The sequence below is a fragment of the Pseudorca crassidens genome, chromosome 3, assembly GCF_039906515.1.
Source record: "Pseudorca crassidens isolate mPseCra1 chromosome 3, mPseCra1.hap1, whole genome shotgun sequence".
Lineage (NCBI taxonomy): Eukaryota > Metazoa > Chordata > Mammalia > Artiodactyla > Delphinidae > Pseudorca > Pseudorca crassidens.
In genome coordinates, this window is record NC_090298.1 from 155,406,652 (window position 1) to 155,425,900 (window position 19,249).

Genomic DNA, 19,249 nt, shown 5'->3' on the forward strand with positions numbered 1-19,249 from the left:
TCTTTTAAGCTTTATGTTGTTTTCTTGTTTATTTTTCTGCCAATAACTAGGTGTATATATATTTGAGACTTTAGTTACTTCTGTCTTTTCACCACCCTGATTCTTGCATATCTGAAATGCCTCCAATATCCTTACTGTATCGAGAGACCCACAACCACCAGTTTTCCCAATAAAGCTGCACCAAAAAGATCTACTGGGGGGGTGGCATCCTTTATTCTGCATTCATGGGTGTTGGAGTCTCTGTGTTGTCTTTATCCATTACACCTAAATTTTTGGTTAAGCAGAGCACTAAGATCTTTTAAATTTATTTATTTCTAGTGCTTGAAACTAGATTTTGTAAGTGATACATTAAAAAGAACTATTTAGAAGTTCTAGTCTCTGTTAGCATCGGTCTTTCTAGAGACCAGTAGCATTTATCTATAGCCAATTTACTTTAACCACCAATTCTAATCTAGTGGCATCAGTCGACTTAATTAGCACATTCTCTACTTTGTCTTCCAGATTTTTTATAAAGATATTAAACAAAATGGGACCCAATATCGATCCTTGTGGGACCCAACTGGAAACCTCTCCCCAACTAGACGGACTACCAATTACGATTTCTCTCTGTATACGGTTAGATAGCCAGTTTTTAATCCATTTATTTGTATTTCTGTTGGAGCCAATATGTTTAGCTGTTCCCTTTAAATTAATGTATGGCGTTTTTGCGGATAACCTATGGACTTGTATCCTGAGACGTGGGGATACGTTAAATGTTTTCATGAGACCATAATGGGGTTTTCCTGGGTTTGTTTTTTTTAAATGTAGTTATGATGAACCTAAGCTTCAGTGTTCCACTCATACATTATTGTTGTGCTAAAGAAAGAAAACAAGCGGATCGTATTTTGAGACTTCTTGTCATTTGTATTGAGAGTATAGAGTATCATTATATACTCTGGCATTTCTTAGTTTTCTTGTTGTGTTTCTTTGGGTTGGTGGAATAGGTGGAGAATTATACAGTCCTTCCGTAGGTTGGCTTAGAATTCAGGAACCTATATTTTCTGCCCTAGATCATTCACTTGTGTGTGAGAATGTTATGTTTGCATCAAGTCCTTGTTCCTTTATTGTTATTTATATTTTAGAAATAAGTATTATCTCAGCAGGCCCAGTTTGTTATAATGATAGATAAGAGGCAATAATTGAGATTGTTTCTTGACAATGCTCTTGACTTAAATGAACTCCGAAGAAAGCCCATTGGGGGCTAAAACTTAGAGTTCAGTTTCTGAATCCTCATGTGTTTACATTTCTTAATTGGCAAATTGTCATTCACATTACCCGCCAAACTGGAGGAGGAAGATGGTGATCGTCACCATTCCACATTATCATCTACTGCCTACCTCTCATTTGTTTTCGTTCTGTTTCTTGGTGAGGCAGTGAATGATACTGAACGCTGTGAATCTTTCCTATGAGGACTTGATGCCAGAGAAGCTGTCATTATTATACCTTGAAGTGTCATGTTCTACCTTAGTTTTGTGGCTCTGACCCCAAATTCCTTGATTCCTCATTGTTATTACCTTTGGGGTGGGAAACAGTTATGGTTAACCTCTTAAATTGCTAGTTTGTTTTACTATTTTAAGTTGTTCTTTTAACCTCATTACTTGTTGTGTTATACGTAGCATGAGTCTGATAAATGATATTAGGTAGATCCCAGGAGAAGAGGTGTTTGAAATTTTGTTACTCACTATTTTAGTCCCAATCCCCTACTATGTCTGTTCTCTCAGGCTATCTCATTTGTGATGTTGCTGCGGTTCTTGTTTTTAACTGAAGCCACTATTGTTGAAATGGAAGTAGACTGATTTGATTGGGCAGTATTCTGGGTAGAATGCTAATCATTTAGAAGAAAATATGTCTGACAGTTGGAGTTCGGGTTTATGATGAAAATGGTTGAAAAATAATGTATTTTCCAAAATCAAAATCAGAGTATACTGCATGATTGGTCTATGACTGGGTAAAAGTTACATGAAAATTCAGGAAAATCCTCAGATTATGAGAATATTTGAAAGAAAATTTGCCTCTGTTGTTCTTGTCAGCTGATGGATTGAAAGTTAATGATACTCTCCAATGCCATGATTTGGACCCTCATTTGTCAAGAACTCTTTCTATTTCATAAAACATTATGTTAAAGAGAATGATTTACATTGAAATACGAATCTTAATGTCATCTGCCTTTATACTTTTCTTTGTTGGGTGTGTCTTTACTCTGTCTTTTTAATTCTCTTTTAAGTTCGTATTTAGAGTATGAAATAAGGGCCAATATTCAAAAGTTTGAATGATGAGCTGTTAAACCTGTAACCTGCAACAGCATTGAAATGTATTTGACAATCCTCAGAGGCAATAGAAGGCACTGGGATGATGGTAGCTGTTAGAATCAGACTGAACTGGGTTCACCTTCAGGCATGGTCTTCTATGAGCTGTGTAACATTACACATGTTTAACTTTTCCATCCTTCAAGTTCCTCAGCTGAAAACTGAAACAATAAAATTTTGCTTCATGGAGCTACTGAGAGGATTAAATGAGATAATTTGTTAAGGGCCTTATACAGTACCAGACATAGAGCACTCCATAAATTGTTGCTATTATTCTGGAGATGGTAGCAGTGTGTATCTTTCTCAATTTTTCTTTTTTTATCTCTATTACTGTTTTATGATTGTAAAACTAATTCATGGTCAGTCTTTTAAAAAAAATGTGCAAAGGCAATGAAAACCACCTGTACTCCACACCCAGATATAATCATTGTTAACATTGTCCTTTTTTCACACTTAATGACATACTTTTATACAAATAATTATGCTCTACTATTGTGTATGCTATTTTCTACTTACCTTTTTTGTGTCTTTAAACATCAGTATAAGTATACATCATTTCTAATAACTACAAAATATTTTATTGAATGTATATACCATAATCTATATAACAAACACCTATTGTTAGACATTTACATTGTTTTAAGTGTTTTTTTGTTTTGGTTTGGTTTTTTTGCGGTACGCGGGCCTCTCACCGTTGTGGCCTCTCCTGTTGCGGAGCACAGGCTCCAGACACGCAGGCTCAGTGGCCATGGCTCACGGGCCCAGCCGCTCCGCAGCATGTGGGATCTTCCCGGACCGGGACACGAACCCGTGTCCCCTGCATCGGCAGGTGGACTCGCAACCACTGCGCCACCAGGGAAGCCCCTCTAAGTGGTTTTTGATTGTAAACAACTAAAATAAGTACCCCATTGCTGACATGTTTACACACCATTGATTCCTAATATATTTCTTAAAGTGAAATTTCTGAGTCAAAAAGTATATGCTTTAAAATGGTGATACATATTGCCAAATTGTTCCCTAGAAAAGTTCTACTATAGTTTACATACCTACTATGAGAGTGTGGCAGTATACACACACACATACACACACACACACACACACACACACACATACATATCACCCAGCCCTTAAAATGATGAAGAAACAGAAAACTGATGTCTAACTGCTTTCTGTTGTGAAAAGTGTTAGAGAAATGGAGATATAAGAATCCAAAAACCCAGGTGCAGTTTTTCTCTTCTCTGTCCAAAAGCCGTAAAGGATAAAATGGCAATGGAAAAGCAAAACAAAAATAACACCCAACTAAAACTGAAGCTCTGCAGAGAGACAGAAATGCATAAGGAGGGCCAATGTTAGTGTAAGCAAAATCCAGAAGAATCTACCCAAGCTATATTTGAGCAAATAGGAAAACTCTATAGAAAGGTCTGCCTATAAATGAAGCATCTAAACAAAGAATCAGCATGGCAACTGTGCAGGAAAACTAGCAAATGACATTGTCTCTCCCTGCTCTCTTTCTCTCTCTCTCTCTCACTCGTTCGTAGGGAGAGAGAGAGGAACTCAGCACGCAAAAGACAGATAATGACCCGTTAATGGAAAAAATATTTCAGGATATATTAAAAACTTTCATTAAAAAAGTGTTTTTCTTGCAAAAATTGAAAGAGAATATGAAACAAAAGATCAAGGATGAACAATTTTCATAGACACTAATAACTGCATCTAAAATAGTTAAGAAAGAAAATCAATATGGCAAAAAAATCAAGGCAGTAACACAAAGTTCAGGCTGTAGAAAATCATGCCAAATACAGAAAAAAAAGAGATGTACAGTTAAAAACCACTTAGAGAAAACATAATATACAGGATAGGTACAGCAGCGCAAACATGCAGAGCCATAATGTTGGTGAAGTATAGAATGGAACAAAAAGCAAATAGAAAAAAATATTTAAATCTGACATCAATAGCTAATTATAATAATGATAAATACTTCTTGAATGCCATGTATATGCTTAAACACTCTATATATATTATCTCATAACATTAGTCATTATTACCCTGTGTTGTAGCAGTTATAATTTTATAAATGATGAACAGAGACCCAGAACGTGTAATTAATTTTCTTAAGGTTGAACAGCTAAAAAAATGGTTGAACAGAAAATATGACTAGAGGATACACTCTAACTACTCTGCTGTACATTGTGTGTTTATACATACCTGTAAGGAAATTAATCAGTAAGCCAAAAGGATATACTGGGTTCTAAGATTAAAATTATATAATACCATTGCCACCTTATTATATTCTTCTAACATTATTAAACTTCCAGTCAGAAAAAGTGACCAACAGGTAAGGAAAAAAAATCTCAAACTACTCCACGGCAATATTAAATTTTATAAGACAATGGAAAAATATTACAGGGTTCTGAGGGGGAAAAATATAACCTAAGAATATTATTGATATTATTTTAATGCAAAAGAAAGACAATCTATCCTCAATATGTAAAGTCTAAGGGAACATAGCATCCATGCGTCCTTATTCAAAGAAAAATATTATAGCTTAGTATAAAGAAAAATCTAGCCCCCAACAAAAGAGAGTCAAAGTAAGAACTTAAGAACAGAAAAAGTCAGTATATGCTAGCATGTAGAGCTAAAGATAACAGGTAGAACTAAAACTATACAACTCCAGAAATTAAAGTTGTAGAATAAAATATAATTGAAATATTTTTAAATATTAGATACTGAAGATATATAAAAATAAATCAGGATGGTATTGTTGATGAGGGAGAAGTATTTGTTTTCTCATTCACAGGAAGGACTCAATAATTACCTTTTATTCTTGAGTTTATGAATCAAGAATTTGAAGATTAAGGATATGTTTAAAATTAACATAGATAACTTCTATACAACTGTGTTTCTACTATCGACTTCCTTAAGGTCATTTGGGATGCTTGCTTAAAAAGTAGATTCCACCTGAGATGTAAATCAAAATCTTTAGTGGAAGAGATCAGCTTTCTCAGATCTTTATGGTATTACACTAAAGCATGAAAATCTGAGTCATTATGGTAGAAGAAGAACTGACAATTCATCTTATAAAAATCTCAGAGAAGAAGGTGGAAATAAACTAAAGAGAGATGCAGAGCAGCATTATTTACAATAGCCAAGATATGAAATCAACCTAAGTGCCCATCAATAGGCAAATAGATAAAAAGATGTAGTGTATATATACAGTGGAATGTTACTCCTCCATAAAAACTGAAATATTGCCATTTGTGACAATACGGATGGACCTAGAATGCATTATGCTAAGTAAAACAAGTCAGAGAAAGACAAATACTGTATGATCTCACTTGTGGAATCCACAAAACTAAACAAAACAATATGAAAACAGACCCATAGATACAGAGAATAAACAGCTGTTTGTCAAAGGGAGAGGGGTGCCCATACCCCATGGGCAGTACAGATGAAGAGTATTAAGAGGTACAGACTTTCAGTTACATAATAAATAGTTATGGGGATATAGACAACATAAGGGATATGGTCAATGATATTGTAATAAACTTGTAGGAGGACAGATGGTTACTTGACTTAATGTGGTGATTATTTCATAATGCATACAAATGTCAAATCATTATGTAGTGTACCTGAAGCTAACAAAATATTATATGTCAACTATATTTCAGTAAAAAAAAAATTCAGATAATGTAGGTAAAGTTAGACATCAGAATAAGGATAAGGACAACTTAAAAGCAAATGTAGAACAGGAATTAAGATAATAGACTTAAGACCAAGGTTGTCTTAACTGTTTTAACTAGAACATATATCAACTCACATATCAAAAGAATAAGATTCTCAAATTAAATCAAGAACTAAACCCAATAAAATGCTATTTATTAGAAATACTTCTAAAGTAAAAGTATGGGAAAAATATTCTAAGTAAAGTCACAGACAAAAACAAATGAGGTAAATACAAATCCAAAGAAAATAGAAGATTGAATATTATTACTCTATAAGGATGAATTGAAGTTAAAAATTATTAAGACTGACAAATATAATTATAATGTAAAACAAAGATATAATGATTGGTTAATAATTCATACATAATTTATAAAACTAAAATTGAAATAGCATCTAAATGAACTTAAATGATTGGAAATAAAGAGAGAAAATGAAAGAAACATTAAGCAGTATATTTAATAAAGTTTATTAGTTGTATAAACTCATTTTTATACAACCATGTATCAAAGGTACAATAAAAATTAATTTGAAGAACATTTAGAAAATAATGGCAGCTTAAAATACTACATAATTAATCCTAAGGGATGTGGTTAAAATAGTTAACAGTCAGAAAGTTGTAGTTTCAAATACATCTCTAGCAAGTACTTTTAAAAGGTGAATATAATATTGAATTCAAGAAGTTAAAAAAAAGAGCAAACCAAACACCTAAAAGTAGAAGGAAGTAATTAAGACAAATTGTAAATTAACAAATTAGAAAATTAAAACAAAATAATTTACAAGTAAGTCAGTTATTTTTAAAAAATTTAAGTACAATAGGCAAATAATTGACCAAGGAAAAGCTTATTAAAGAAGCAAAGAGGGAGCCAATGTGGTAAACCACAATAGAAAATTTTAAAACATGACAATTACATAGAAAGGTGCAAATAAAAGAAAATTTTGCAGATATGTTAGAAAATGTGGTAAAATACATGACATCCTTAGAAATTCTAAATTAGCAAAACTGACCCTGGGAGAAAGAGAAAACAAAAACAGATTAATTACCAAAGATAAAACTAAGATAATTGACAGAAAAATTTAACTCCCACTGCAAAGGGTCAGCTGGCCTAGAAAGTTTCAGCAGTAAGTCCTGTCAAATTTTAAAAAGCAAGTACTGGGACTTCCCTGGTGGCTCAGTGTTTAAGAATCCACCTGCCAATGCAGGGGACACAGGTTCGATCTCTGGTCTGGGAAGATCCCACATGCCATGGAGCAATTAAGCCCATGTGCCACAACTACTGAGCCTGTGCTCTAGAGCCCGTGAGCCAAAACTACTGAGCTCTCATGCCACAACTACTGAAGCTTTCACACCTAGAGCCTGTACTCCGCAACAAGATAAGCCACTGCAATGAGAAGCCCACGCACTGCAACAAAGAGTAGCCTCCGCTCGCTGCAACTAGAGAAAGCCTGTGCACAGCAACGAAGACCCAATGCAGCCAAAAAAATAAATAAAATGAATAAATTTATTTTTAAAAAAAAGCAAATACTCCGTTGGTATTTAAACTCTAGCAGATCATAGCAGAAAGAAAGAGGAACTTCCAAATGATTTAGAAAGTAATATAACATAAATAAGGTGCCAAAACCATATCTAAAAAAACACAAAGGTACGTAAAGGATGCTATGGATCCACTTCACTAATGAATATCAGTGGGGGAAAAAATAATCTTTAAATTAACTTATCACTTTGAATCCACAGAATACTCAAAGCAAACTACAACATAACCATATAGTATCATTTCAAAATAAAAATATAGTATTATTTACCATATTAATAAGTTGAAAAGGTGAAAAATTTTTCATCCTTTTAATAGATACCAAAAGGTTTTCAAAGGTATCTATTGAATTCAGTATTCATTTAAAATCCCTTAGGAAATTGGGAAGCAATGGGTATTTCCCTGCTGTGGTTTCTCTATTTATCTATGTAACCAGAGGCTTTATCTGTTACCTTTTGTCTAAAGCTGGGACAGTAAAGACAGGAACAAGAAATGGATGCTCACCATCACCACTATTATTTAACTTTTTCAAAATTGTTAGCCAGTGAAATTATATGAGAGAAAAAAAGAAATGTTAGAAAAGGAGGAAATAATAATTGCACCCTTAGCAAAAAGAATTACTTTATTCAAGCAAAATCCAAGAGAATTAACTGGGAGGAAGCAAGCTTTAGAAATCATATCAGAAGTATGGGAAGTTTTTGTAGCTTTTCTATGTAAGGAGTATATAAACAATAATGAGAAATATAATGGAAAGGAGGAATAGAGCCCTTTTACCAATAATGTTTTTAATGAAAGCCATCTTTGTTTAAAAAAAACCTTATTTTTAAAAAAAGGTAACATTTTAAAGGAATTGGTTATTTCTAAACTATTCTATGAGTTTAGTGTAATCTCAATGGGCCTCATTTGGGAGTTTCTTTTTTTAGTGGTTTGTTTCAGAAATTTGAAACAGTAATTCTAAAGTTTCTTTGAAAGGAAAAAATTATAGGAAAAATCAGGAAAATGAAAAATAGAAAGAAATGAATAACTCTACAAGAAGTTTAAATAAATTATAAAACCACAGTGATTAATGTAGTATAGGACTACATCAGCACTCTCTAACTAAAGCGAGTAGAAGCTGACTTGGAAATATAATAAAATTAAGTTCTTAATAAAAGTATCATTTCATATCTTGGGAACATGTGAATTATCTCATAAATAGCAATGACAACTGGATGACCATTTGGGTATATTTAAATATAGTACCATATAACTAACACATTCCTTCCTCTGGATTAAATTCTATATACATCAAAGATCTAATTTTCTTTTTAAAGAGGAAAAGGCAGAAAATCACACATAAACATTTTAATAAACATATATAAGGTAAAGCAAGGCAGAAAATCCAGACTCCAGAAAAGAATTAATATTTGACCTTGTAAAAATGTTTAATGTTTATACTTTTCTTTCTCTCTTACCACTCCTGTCAGGTTAACCTCTTTCCACAAGGAAAATATTTTTAATCTTCTTTCTGATTACATTTTTAAAGCACATGATTATTTTCATTTACATAATATTTAAAAACAGAAAGTAAAAACCCATCTGAATCTCACTTTGTTCCCTGGGGGAACAAAACAACAATATTTTGTAATAATTTTTATAAATCTCTTATGTCTCTTTGTGCTTCTATATGAACATATCCTCTTTCTCACTTTCCCTTCAGCAATATTGATTATTGATTGCTCTTTACAATTTATTATGGGTCTGTCTTATTTTAACTTGTATTTCTCACATTTGTTAAACAACTGAGTAACTTTTCATATATTTATGTGCTCTTTGAATTGGCTTCCCTATGAATTGCCTATGATTATTCTTATCCATTTTCTTTGTTTTCAGTTTCTAGAGTTCTAAGCATAATAAATAATTAACCATTTATTAGTATGTTACATTGCAGATATTTTTCCCCAGCTCTCATTCATGCCATACTGTTTTTAATTTTTGTATTGTCTAATTATGTGTACTTTTATAATTTCTGGGTCTTCTGGAATAGATAAAAATTCCTATTGAAACTCTAGGTTAGACATGTGGTCTTCTAAATTTTTCTGAAATTTTTTCTTTTTATACTTAATTCATTGTTTCATGTTTTACATTTGATCCATCCTGAGTACTATGTTATTAGTAGTACAGGATAATGGTCAACTTTATATTTTTCCAGTCACAAAACCAATAACACAAGATTATTGCATTATTTTATTTTTAAAATTTGTTTCCCTAGTGGCTACATTTGGAGGATGGGATAGTAGGAATACTTCTGTTTTTCACTTTATATATTTCTATAGTGTTTAAACTGTTACAATGAGTATATATTACTTTTAAATTTTAAGAAAGTATATGTGTGTGTATGTATACATATTCCCATCTGATTTGCAAGTACGATCCTATGATCCTTTATTACATTCTCTCTTTCTCAGACACACACATACTCTTACCATGCCTTCCACACCCATACACATACACACCACACACAATCCCTACTTTTCCCAATGCTTCATGTATTTCTTAATCAGAATAACCCAGGGTAATTACATATAAATAGCACATCCTCATTTCTAATTACTACTGCTTATATTATAGTCTAATAATAATTGCTGGCAAAAAGGAAAAGGCAGGGAATAAAGAAAGAAAGGGAGAGAATGGTCTGGACTACACAGTAACTGCTCTGATCTGGGACCAGCCAAGCCCATGCTGTCCAGCTTTCTTCTCAGTGTTGTCACGAGGGAGTCAAGATTCCACTGACTCAGTTAGACAAAGAGACCTCGAATATTTTTTCCAAACTTTCATGTACCTGTAGCAACAGTACTCACAGCTTCCTACAGATACAGCTGCCCATCAAAAACCATTAATTTTCTAATAGTGCAGTATACTGAACCTCAGGAGACTCAGGATTCAAGTTTCAACTCTGACACTGAAGCCATATTTGTAATATCAGAGATGTAAAGCTGTCTTGTAAATAAGGATATGATCTCTAAGATCTTAACAACCTTAAAATCATATTGTTCTAGAATGTTTACCAAACATTCTGGCCTATAAGTCATTAGTCTCATAGCCTACTTTCAACTAAACCTACTACCATTTATTTCCATTACAAGCAATTGCTTGCTAACTTAAAATTTACACACACTTGCAATACATATCATACCTTGTGGTTAAAAACCGTTTCCTTTAACAAGTTGCCCTTTAAAAAACAATGAAAAATATTGATAAAGAGAAATATGATAAAACAATTACCTGGATTAGGAAAAACTAAAAGTACTTTAGATCCAACTACTATCCTACAAATAACTCATCTAAAAAGATATACTTCTTATATTGAATAAATTGGGATATAAATTAAATAGTTAGTAAGATCTAAAGTAGTACATAACCAACCAGGCAGGTCCATTAGATGATAATAATATTGTTCCTCAGTATAGTATTTGTACTTTTTCAATGTGCTTCCTGTGATACCTTATTTAATTATCTCAAAAATCACCAGAAACATAGAGGGTAGATATAATCCCCATTTTATAGATGAGAAAATGTAACAGACACCTGGTGAGTCATCATCAGTGAAAAAATTCCCAGGACCAAAGCCCCTTAAGTGTTCCTGCCATGTTCTTTGCTGCTGCATGATCAGTTTCTCTGTGAGTTCCTTCTCATTCAGAGAACCTGGACATCTCCTGTCCTGCAAGGAGGCAAAAACTTACTATGACTTATTTCCCTTCAATTAGGCATTTTCCTAGGGTGGGAATGACACACAAAAAAATAAATTTTGGAAATACAATTTATTCTCTCAGAATGCCCAAGTCACCACTAAACAAAACTAATAAACAGCATAAAAAGTTCATTATTCACAGAAAGATAGATAAGATGAAAAGGCAGAGGGCTATGTACCAGACGAAGGAACAAGATAAAACCCCAGGAAAACAACTAAATAAAGTGGAGATAGGCAACCGTCCAGAAAAAGAATTCAGAATAATGATAGTGAAGATGATCCAGGACCTCGGAAAAAGAATGGAGGCAAAGATCAAGAAGATGCAAGAAATGTTTAACAAAGGCCTAGAAGAATTACATAACAAACAAACAGAGATGAACAATACAATAACTGAAATGAAAAATACACTAGAAGGAATCAATAGCAGAATAACTGAGGCAGAAGAATGGATAAGTGTCCTGGAAGACAGAATGGTGGAATTCATTGCCATGGAACAGAATAAAGAAAAAAGAATGAAAAGAAATGAAGACAGCCTAAGAGACCTCTGGGACAACATTAAACCTAACAACATTCGCATTATAGGGGTCCCACAAGGAGAAGAGAGAGAAAGGACCTGAGAAAATATTTGAAGAGATTATAGTCGACAACTTCCCTAAGATGGGAAAGGTAATAGCCACTCAAGTCCAGGAAGTGCAGAGAGTCCCATACAGTATAAACCCAAAGAGAAACACGCTGAGACAAATAGTAATCAAACTGGCAGAAGTTAAAGAAAAATTATTGAAAGCAGCAAGGGAAAAACAACAAATAACATACAAGGGAACTCCCATAAGGTTAACAGCTGATTTCTCAGCAGAAACTCTACAAGCCAGAAGGGAGTGGCATGATATACTTAATGTGATGAAAGGGAAGAATCTACAACCAAGATTACTCTACCTGGCAAGGATCCCATTCCGATTCACTAGAGAAATCAAAAGCTTAACAGACAAGCAAAAGCTAAGAGAATTCAGCACTACCAAACCAGCTCTACAACAAATGCTAAAGGAACTTCTCTCAGTGGGAAACACAAGAGAAGAAAATGACCTACAAAACCAAACCCAAAACAATTAAGAAAATCGTAATAGGAACATACATATCAATAATTACCTTAAATGTGAATGGATTAAATGCTCCAACCAAAAAACACAGGCTTGCTGAATGGATACAAAAACAAGACCCATATATATGCTGTCTACAAGAGACCCACTTCAGACCTAGGGACACATACAGACTGAAAGTAAGGGGATGGAGAAAGGTATTCCATGCAAATGGAAATCAAAAGAATGCTGGAGTAGCAATACTCATATCAGACAAAATACACTTTAAAATAAAGAAGGTTACAAAAGACAAGGAAGGACACTACATAATGATCAAGGAATCAACCAGAGAAGATATAACAATTATAAATATATATGCACCCAACATAGGAACACCTCAACACATAAGGCAACTGCTAACAGCTGTAAAAGAGGAAATCAACAGTAACACAATAATAGTGGGGGACATTAACCACTCACTTACACCAATGGAAGATCATACAAACAGAAAATTAATAATGAAACACAAGCTTTAAATGACACAGTAGACCAGAGAGATTTAATTGATATTTATAGTACATTCCATCCAAAAACAGCAGATTACACTTTCTCCTCAAGTGTGCACAGAATTTTCTCCAGGATTGCTCACATCTTGGCTCACAAATCAAGCCTCAGCAATTTTAAGAAAATTGAAATCATATCAAGCATCTTTTCTAACCACAGCGCTATGAGATTAGAAATCAATTAGAGGGAAAAACCGTAAAAAACACAAACACATGGAGACTAAACAATACGTTACTAAATAACCAAGAGATCACTGAAGAAATCAAAGAGGAAATCAAAAAACACTTAGAGAAAAATGACAATGAAAACATGACGATCCAAAACCTATGGGATGCCGCAAAAGCAGTTCTAAGAGGGAAGTTTATAGCAATATAAGCCTACTTCAAGAAACAAGAAAAATCCCCAATAAACAATCTAACCTTACGCCTAAAGGAACAAGAGAAGGAAGAACAAGCAAAAGCCAAAGTTAGCAGAAGAAAAGAAATCATAAAGATCAGAGCAGAAATAAATGAAATAGAAACAAAGAAAACAATAGCAAAGATCAATAAAACTAAAAGCTGGTTCTTTGAGGACCATTAGCCAAACTCATCACAGAAAGGAGAGAGAGGACTCAAAACAAAATCAGAAATGAAAAAGGAGAAGTTACAACAGACACCACAAAAATACAAAGCCTCCTAAGAGACTACTACAAGCAACTCTATGTCAATAAAATGGACAACCTGGAAGAAATTCACAAATTCTTAGAAAGGTATAACCTTCTAAGACTGAACCAGGAAGAAACAGAAAATATGAACAGACCAATCACAAGTAATGAAATTGAAATTGTGATTAAAAATCTTCCAACAAACAAAAGCCCAGGACCAAATGGCTTCACAGGTGAATTCTATCAAACATTTAGTGAAGAGCTAACACCCATCCTTCTCAAACTCTTCCAAAAAATTTCAGAGGAAGGAACACTCCCACACTCATTCTATGAGGCCACTACCACCCTAATACCAAAACCAGACAAAGATACTACAAAAAAAGAAAATTAGAGACCAATATCACTGATGAATATAGATGCAAAAATCCTTAACGCAATACTAGCAAACAGATTCCAACAGCATATTAAAAGGATTCTACACCATGATCAAGTGGGATTTATCCCAGAGATGCAAGGATTCTTCAATATATGCAAATCAATGTGATACACCATATTAACAAATTGAAGGAACAAAACCATATGATCATCTCAATAGATGCAGAAAAAGCTTTTGACAAAATTCAACACTCATTTATGATAGAAAACTCTGCAGAAAGTGGGAATAGAGGGAACCTACTTCAACATATTAAAGGCCACATATGACAAACCCACAGCAAACATCATTCTCAATGGTGAAAAACTGAAAGCATTTCCTCTAAGATCAGGAACAAGACAAGGATGTCCACTCTCACCACTATTATTCAACTTAGTTTTGCACATTTTAGCCACAGAAATCAGAGAAGAAAAAGAAATAAAAGGAATACAAATTGGAAAAGAAGAAGTAAAACTGTCACTGTTTGCAGATTACATGATACTATACAGAGAATCCTAAAGATGCCACCAGAAAACTACTAGAGCTAATCAATGAATTTGGTAAAGTTGCTGGATACAAAATTAATGCACAGAATCTCTTGCCTTCCTATACAGTAATGTTGAAAAATGTGAAAGAGAAATTAAGGAAACACTCCCATTTAGCACTGCAACAAAAAGAATATAATACCTAGGAATAAAACTACCTAGGGAGACAAAAGACCTGTATGCAGAAAAGCATAAGACACTGATGAAATAACTTAAAGATGATACCATCAGTTGGAGACATATACCATGTTCTTGGATTGGAAGAATGAATATTGTGAAAAGGACTATACTAACGAAAGCAATCTATGGATTCAATGCAATCCCTATCACGCTACCACTGGCATTTTTCACAGAACTAGAAAAAAAATCTTAAAATTTGTATGGAAATACAAAAGAACCCAAATAGCCAAAGCAGTCTTGAGGGGGAATAATGGAGCTGGAGTAATCAGACTCCCTGACTTCAGACTATACTACAGAGGTACAGTAATCAAGACAATATGGTACTGGCAGAAAAACAGAAATATAGGTCAATGGCACAGGATAGAAAGCCCAGAGATAAACCCATGCACCTATGGTCAACTAAACTATGACAAAGGGGGCAAGGGTATACAATGGAGAAAGGACAATCTCTTCAATAAGTCGTGCTGGGAAAACTGGACAGCTACATGTAAAACAATGAAATTAGAACACTCCCTAACACCATACACAAAAATAAACTCAAAATGGATTAGAGACCTAGATATACGACCAGACACTATAAAACTCGTAGAGGAAAACATAGGAAGAACACCCTTTGACATAAATTACAGCAAGATCTTTTTTGATACACCTCCTTGAGTAATGGAAATAAAAACAAAAATAAACAAATGGAACCTAATGGAAGTTAAAAGCTTTCGCACAGCAAAGGAAAACATAAGACGAAAAGACAACCCTCAGAATGGGAAACAATATTTGCAAATGATCTCCAAAATATATAAATAACTCATGCATCTCAATATTAAAAAAACAAACAACCCAATCCAAAAATGGGCAGAAGACCTAAATACACATTGCTCCAAAGAAGATATACACACGGCCAAGAAGCACATGAAAAGCTGCTCAACATCAAAAATTATTAGAGAAATGCAAATCAAAACTACAATGAGGTATCATCTCACACCAGTTAGAATGGGCATCATCAAAAAATCTACAAACAACAAATGCTGGAGAGGGTGTGAAGAAAAGGGAACCCTCTTCCACTGTTGCTGTGAATGGAAATTGATACAGCCACTATGGAGAACAGTATAGAGGTTCCTTACGAAACTAAAAATAGAATTACCATATGACCCAGCAATCCCACTACTGTGCATATACCCAGCGAAAACCATAATTCAAAAAGACACATGCACCCCAATGTGCACTGAAGCACTATTTACAATAGCCAGGTCATGGAAGCAACCTAAATGCCCATCAACAGACAAATGGATCAAGAAGATGTGGTACATATGTACAATGGAATATTAATCAGACATAAAAAGGAATGAAATTGTGTCATTTGTAGAGAAGTGGATGAATCTAGAGACTGTTGTACAGAGTGAAGTAACTCAGAAAGAGAAAAACAAATATCATGTATTAACGCATATATTTGGAACCTAGAAAAATGGTATGGATGAACCAGTTTGCAGGGCAGAAAATGAGACACAGACGTAAAGAACAAACGTATGGACAACAAGCGGGGAGAGCAGCACAGAGGTGGGGGTGGTGGTGGTGTGATGAATTGGGAGATTAGGATTGACATGTATACACTTATATGTATAAAATGAACAACAAGAACTGCTGTAAAAAATATAAATAAGATTCAAATATTCAAACAGGGCTTCCCTGGTGGCACAGTGGTTGAGAGCCCGCCTGCCCATGCAGGGGACACGGGTTCGTGCCCTGGTCTGTGAAGATCCCACATGCCGCAGAGTGGCTAAGCCCATGAGCCTGCGCATCCAGAGCCTGTGTTCCGCAGCAGCAGAGGCCACAACAGTGAGAGGCCCGCGTACCGCAAAAAAAAAAAAACAACAACAATTCAACAATTCAAAAAAATTCAAGTTCATATGTAATACTTCAGTTTTTCAGAGATTTTACAGTAATACTTTCTCTGTTTGGGTGCTCAGTCTCACTCTAGAATTTGAAATAGGGCACCCCTAACATATATTACCATGTTGTTATATCAGGACTGGAAATCAAACCCACTCTGCAGTGAATTATTAATAGCCCTTCAGGAGCAACATGCACTAGTTTTCAGTTTTTTTTATTAACAGCTTTATTGGAGTATAATTGCTTTACAATGGTGTGTTACTTTCTGCTGTACCACAAAGGGAATCAGCTATACATTTAAATATATCCCCATATGTCCCCTTTCTTGCATCTCCCTCCCACCCTCCCTATCGCACCCCTCTAGGTGGACACAAAGCACCGAGCTGATCTCCCTGTGCTATGCAGCTGCTTCCCACAAGCTATTTTACATTTGGTAGTGTATATATGTCCATGCCACTCTTTCACTTCATCCCAGTTTACCCTTCCCCCTTCCTGTGTCTTCAAGTCTGTTCTAAACGTCTGAATCTTTATTCCTGTCCTGCCCCTAAGTTCTTCAGAACCTTTTTTTTTTTTGTACATTCCATATATATGTGTTAGCATACGGTATTTCTTTTTCTCTTTCTGACTTACTTCACTCTGTATGACAGACTCTAGGTCCATCCACCTCACTACAAATAACTCAATTTCAATTTTTTTATGGCTGAGTAATATTCCATTGTATATATGTGCCACATCTTCTTTATCCATTCATCTGTCGATGGACACTTAGGTTGCTTACATGTCCTGGCTATTATAAACAGAGCTGCAATGAACATTGTGGTACATGACTCTTTTTGAATTATGGTTTTCTCAGGATATATGCCCAGTAGTGGGATTGCTGGGTCATATGGTAGTTCTATTTTTAGTTTTTTAAGGAACCTCCATACTGTTCTCCATAGTGGCTGTATCAATTGACATTCCCACCGACAGTGCAAGAGGGTTCCCTTTTCTGCACACCCTCTCCAGCATTTATTGTTTGTACACTTTTTGATAATATCCCTTCTGACCAGTGTGAGGTGATACCTCATTGTAGTTTTGATTTGCATTTCTCTAATGATTAGTGATGATGAGCAGCTTTTCATCTGTTTGTTGGCAATCTGTGTGTCTTCTTTGGAAAAATATCTATTTATATCTTCTCCCCATTTTTGGATTGGGTTGTTTCTTTTTTTGATATTGAGCTCCATGAGCTGCTTGTATATTTTGGAGATTAATCCTTTGTCGCTTGCTTCATTTGCAAATATTTTCTCCCATTCTGAGGGTTGTCTTTTGGTCTTGTTTATGGTTTCCTTTGCTGTGCAAAAGCTTTTAAGTTTTATTAGGTCCCATTTGTTTATTTTTATTTCCATTTCTCTAGGACGTGGGTCAAGAAGGATCTTGGTGTGATATATGTCATAGAGTGTTCTGCCTATGTTTTCCTCTAAGAGTTTTATAGTGTCTTGCCTTACATTTAGGTGTTTAATCCATTTTGAGTTTATTTTTGTGTATGGTGTTAAAAAATGTTCTAAATTTCATTCTTTCACATGTAGATGTTCAGTTTTCCCAGAACCACTTATTGAAGAGGCTGTCTTTTCTCCATTGTATATTCTTGCCTCCTTTATCAAAGATAAGGTGACCATATGTGCATGGGTTTTTCTCTGGGCTTTCTATCCTGTTCCATTGATCTATATTTTGTTTTTTTGTGGTAGTACCATACTGTCTTGATTACTGTAGCTTTGTACTGTAGTCTGAAGGCAGGGAGCCTGATTCTTCCAGCTCAGTTTTTCTGTCTTAAGATTGCTTTGGCTCTTCAGGGCCTTCTGTGTTTCCATACAAATTGTGAAATTTTTTGTTCTAGTTCTGTGAAAAATGCCAGTGGTAGTTTCATAGGGATTGCTTTAAATCTCTAGTTTGCTTTGGGTAGTATAGTCATTTTCACAATGTTGATTCTTCCAATCCAAGAGCATGGTATATCTCTCCATCTGTTGGTATCATCTTTCAATTCTTTCATCAGTGTCTTATAGTTTTCTGCATACAGGTCTTTTGTCTCCTTAGGTAGGTTTATTCCTAAATATTTTATTCTTTTTGTTGCAATGGTAAATGGTGGTGTTTCCTTAATATCTCTTTCAGATTTTTCATCATTAGTGTATAGAAATGCAAGAGATTTCTGTGCATTAATTTTGTATCCTGCTACCTTATGAAATTCATTGATTAGCTCTAGTAGTTTTCTGGTAGCATCTTTAGGATTCTCTATGTATAGTATCATGTCATCTGCAAACAGTGACAGTTTTACTTCTTTTCCAATTTGTATTCCTTTTATTTCTTTTTCTTCTCTGATTGCTGTGGCTAAAACTTCCAAAACTATGTTGAATAATAGTGGTGAGAGTGGGCAACCTTGTCTTGCTCCTGATCTTAGTGGAAATGGTTTCAGTTTTTCACCATTGAGAATGATGTTTGCTGTGGGTTTGTCGTATATGGCCTTTATTATGTTGGCATAAGTTCCCTCTATGCCTACTTTCTGGAGGGTTTTTATCATAAATTGGTGTTGAATTTTGTCGAAACTTTTTCTGCATCTGTTGAGATTATCATATATTTTTTATTCTTCA

General features: G+C 34.5%; 1 protein-coding gene across 6 annotated transcripts in view; it reads left to right on the forward strand.

The window, feature by feature from the left end:
• GABRB2 (gamma-aminobutyric acid type A receptor subunit beta2) overlaps nucleotides 1-19,249 on the forward strand; it is a 389,457-nt gene that overhangs the window by 247,911 nt on the left and 122,297 nt on the right. For 4 of the 6 annotated variants that reach the window (XM_067732940.1, XM_067732938.1, XM_067732939.1 and 1 more), the window contains exon 10: nucleotides 502-615. The exons of the other annotated variants lie outside the window; for them this stretch is intronic. In XM_067732940.1, the coding sequence (XP_067589041.1) occupies nucleotides 502-615 (114 nt within the window). The remainder of the gene's footprint in view (nucleotides 1-501; nucleotides 616-19,249) is intronic. 6 annotated transcript variants of the gene reach the window in all.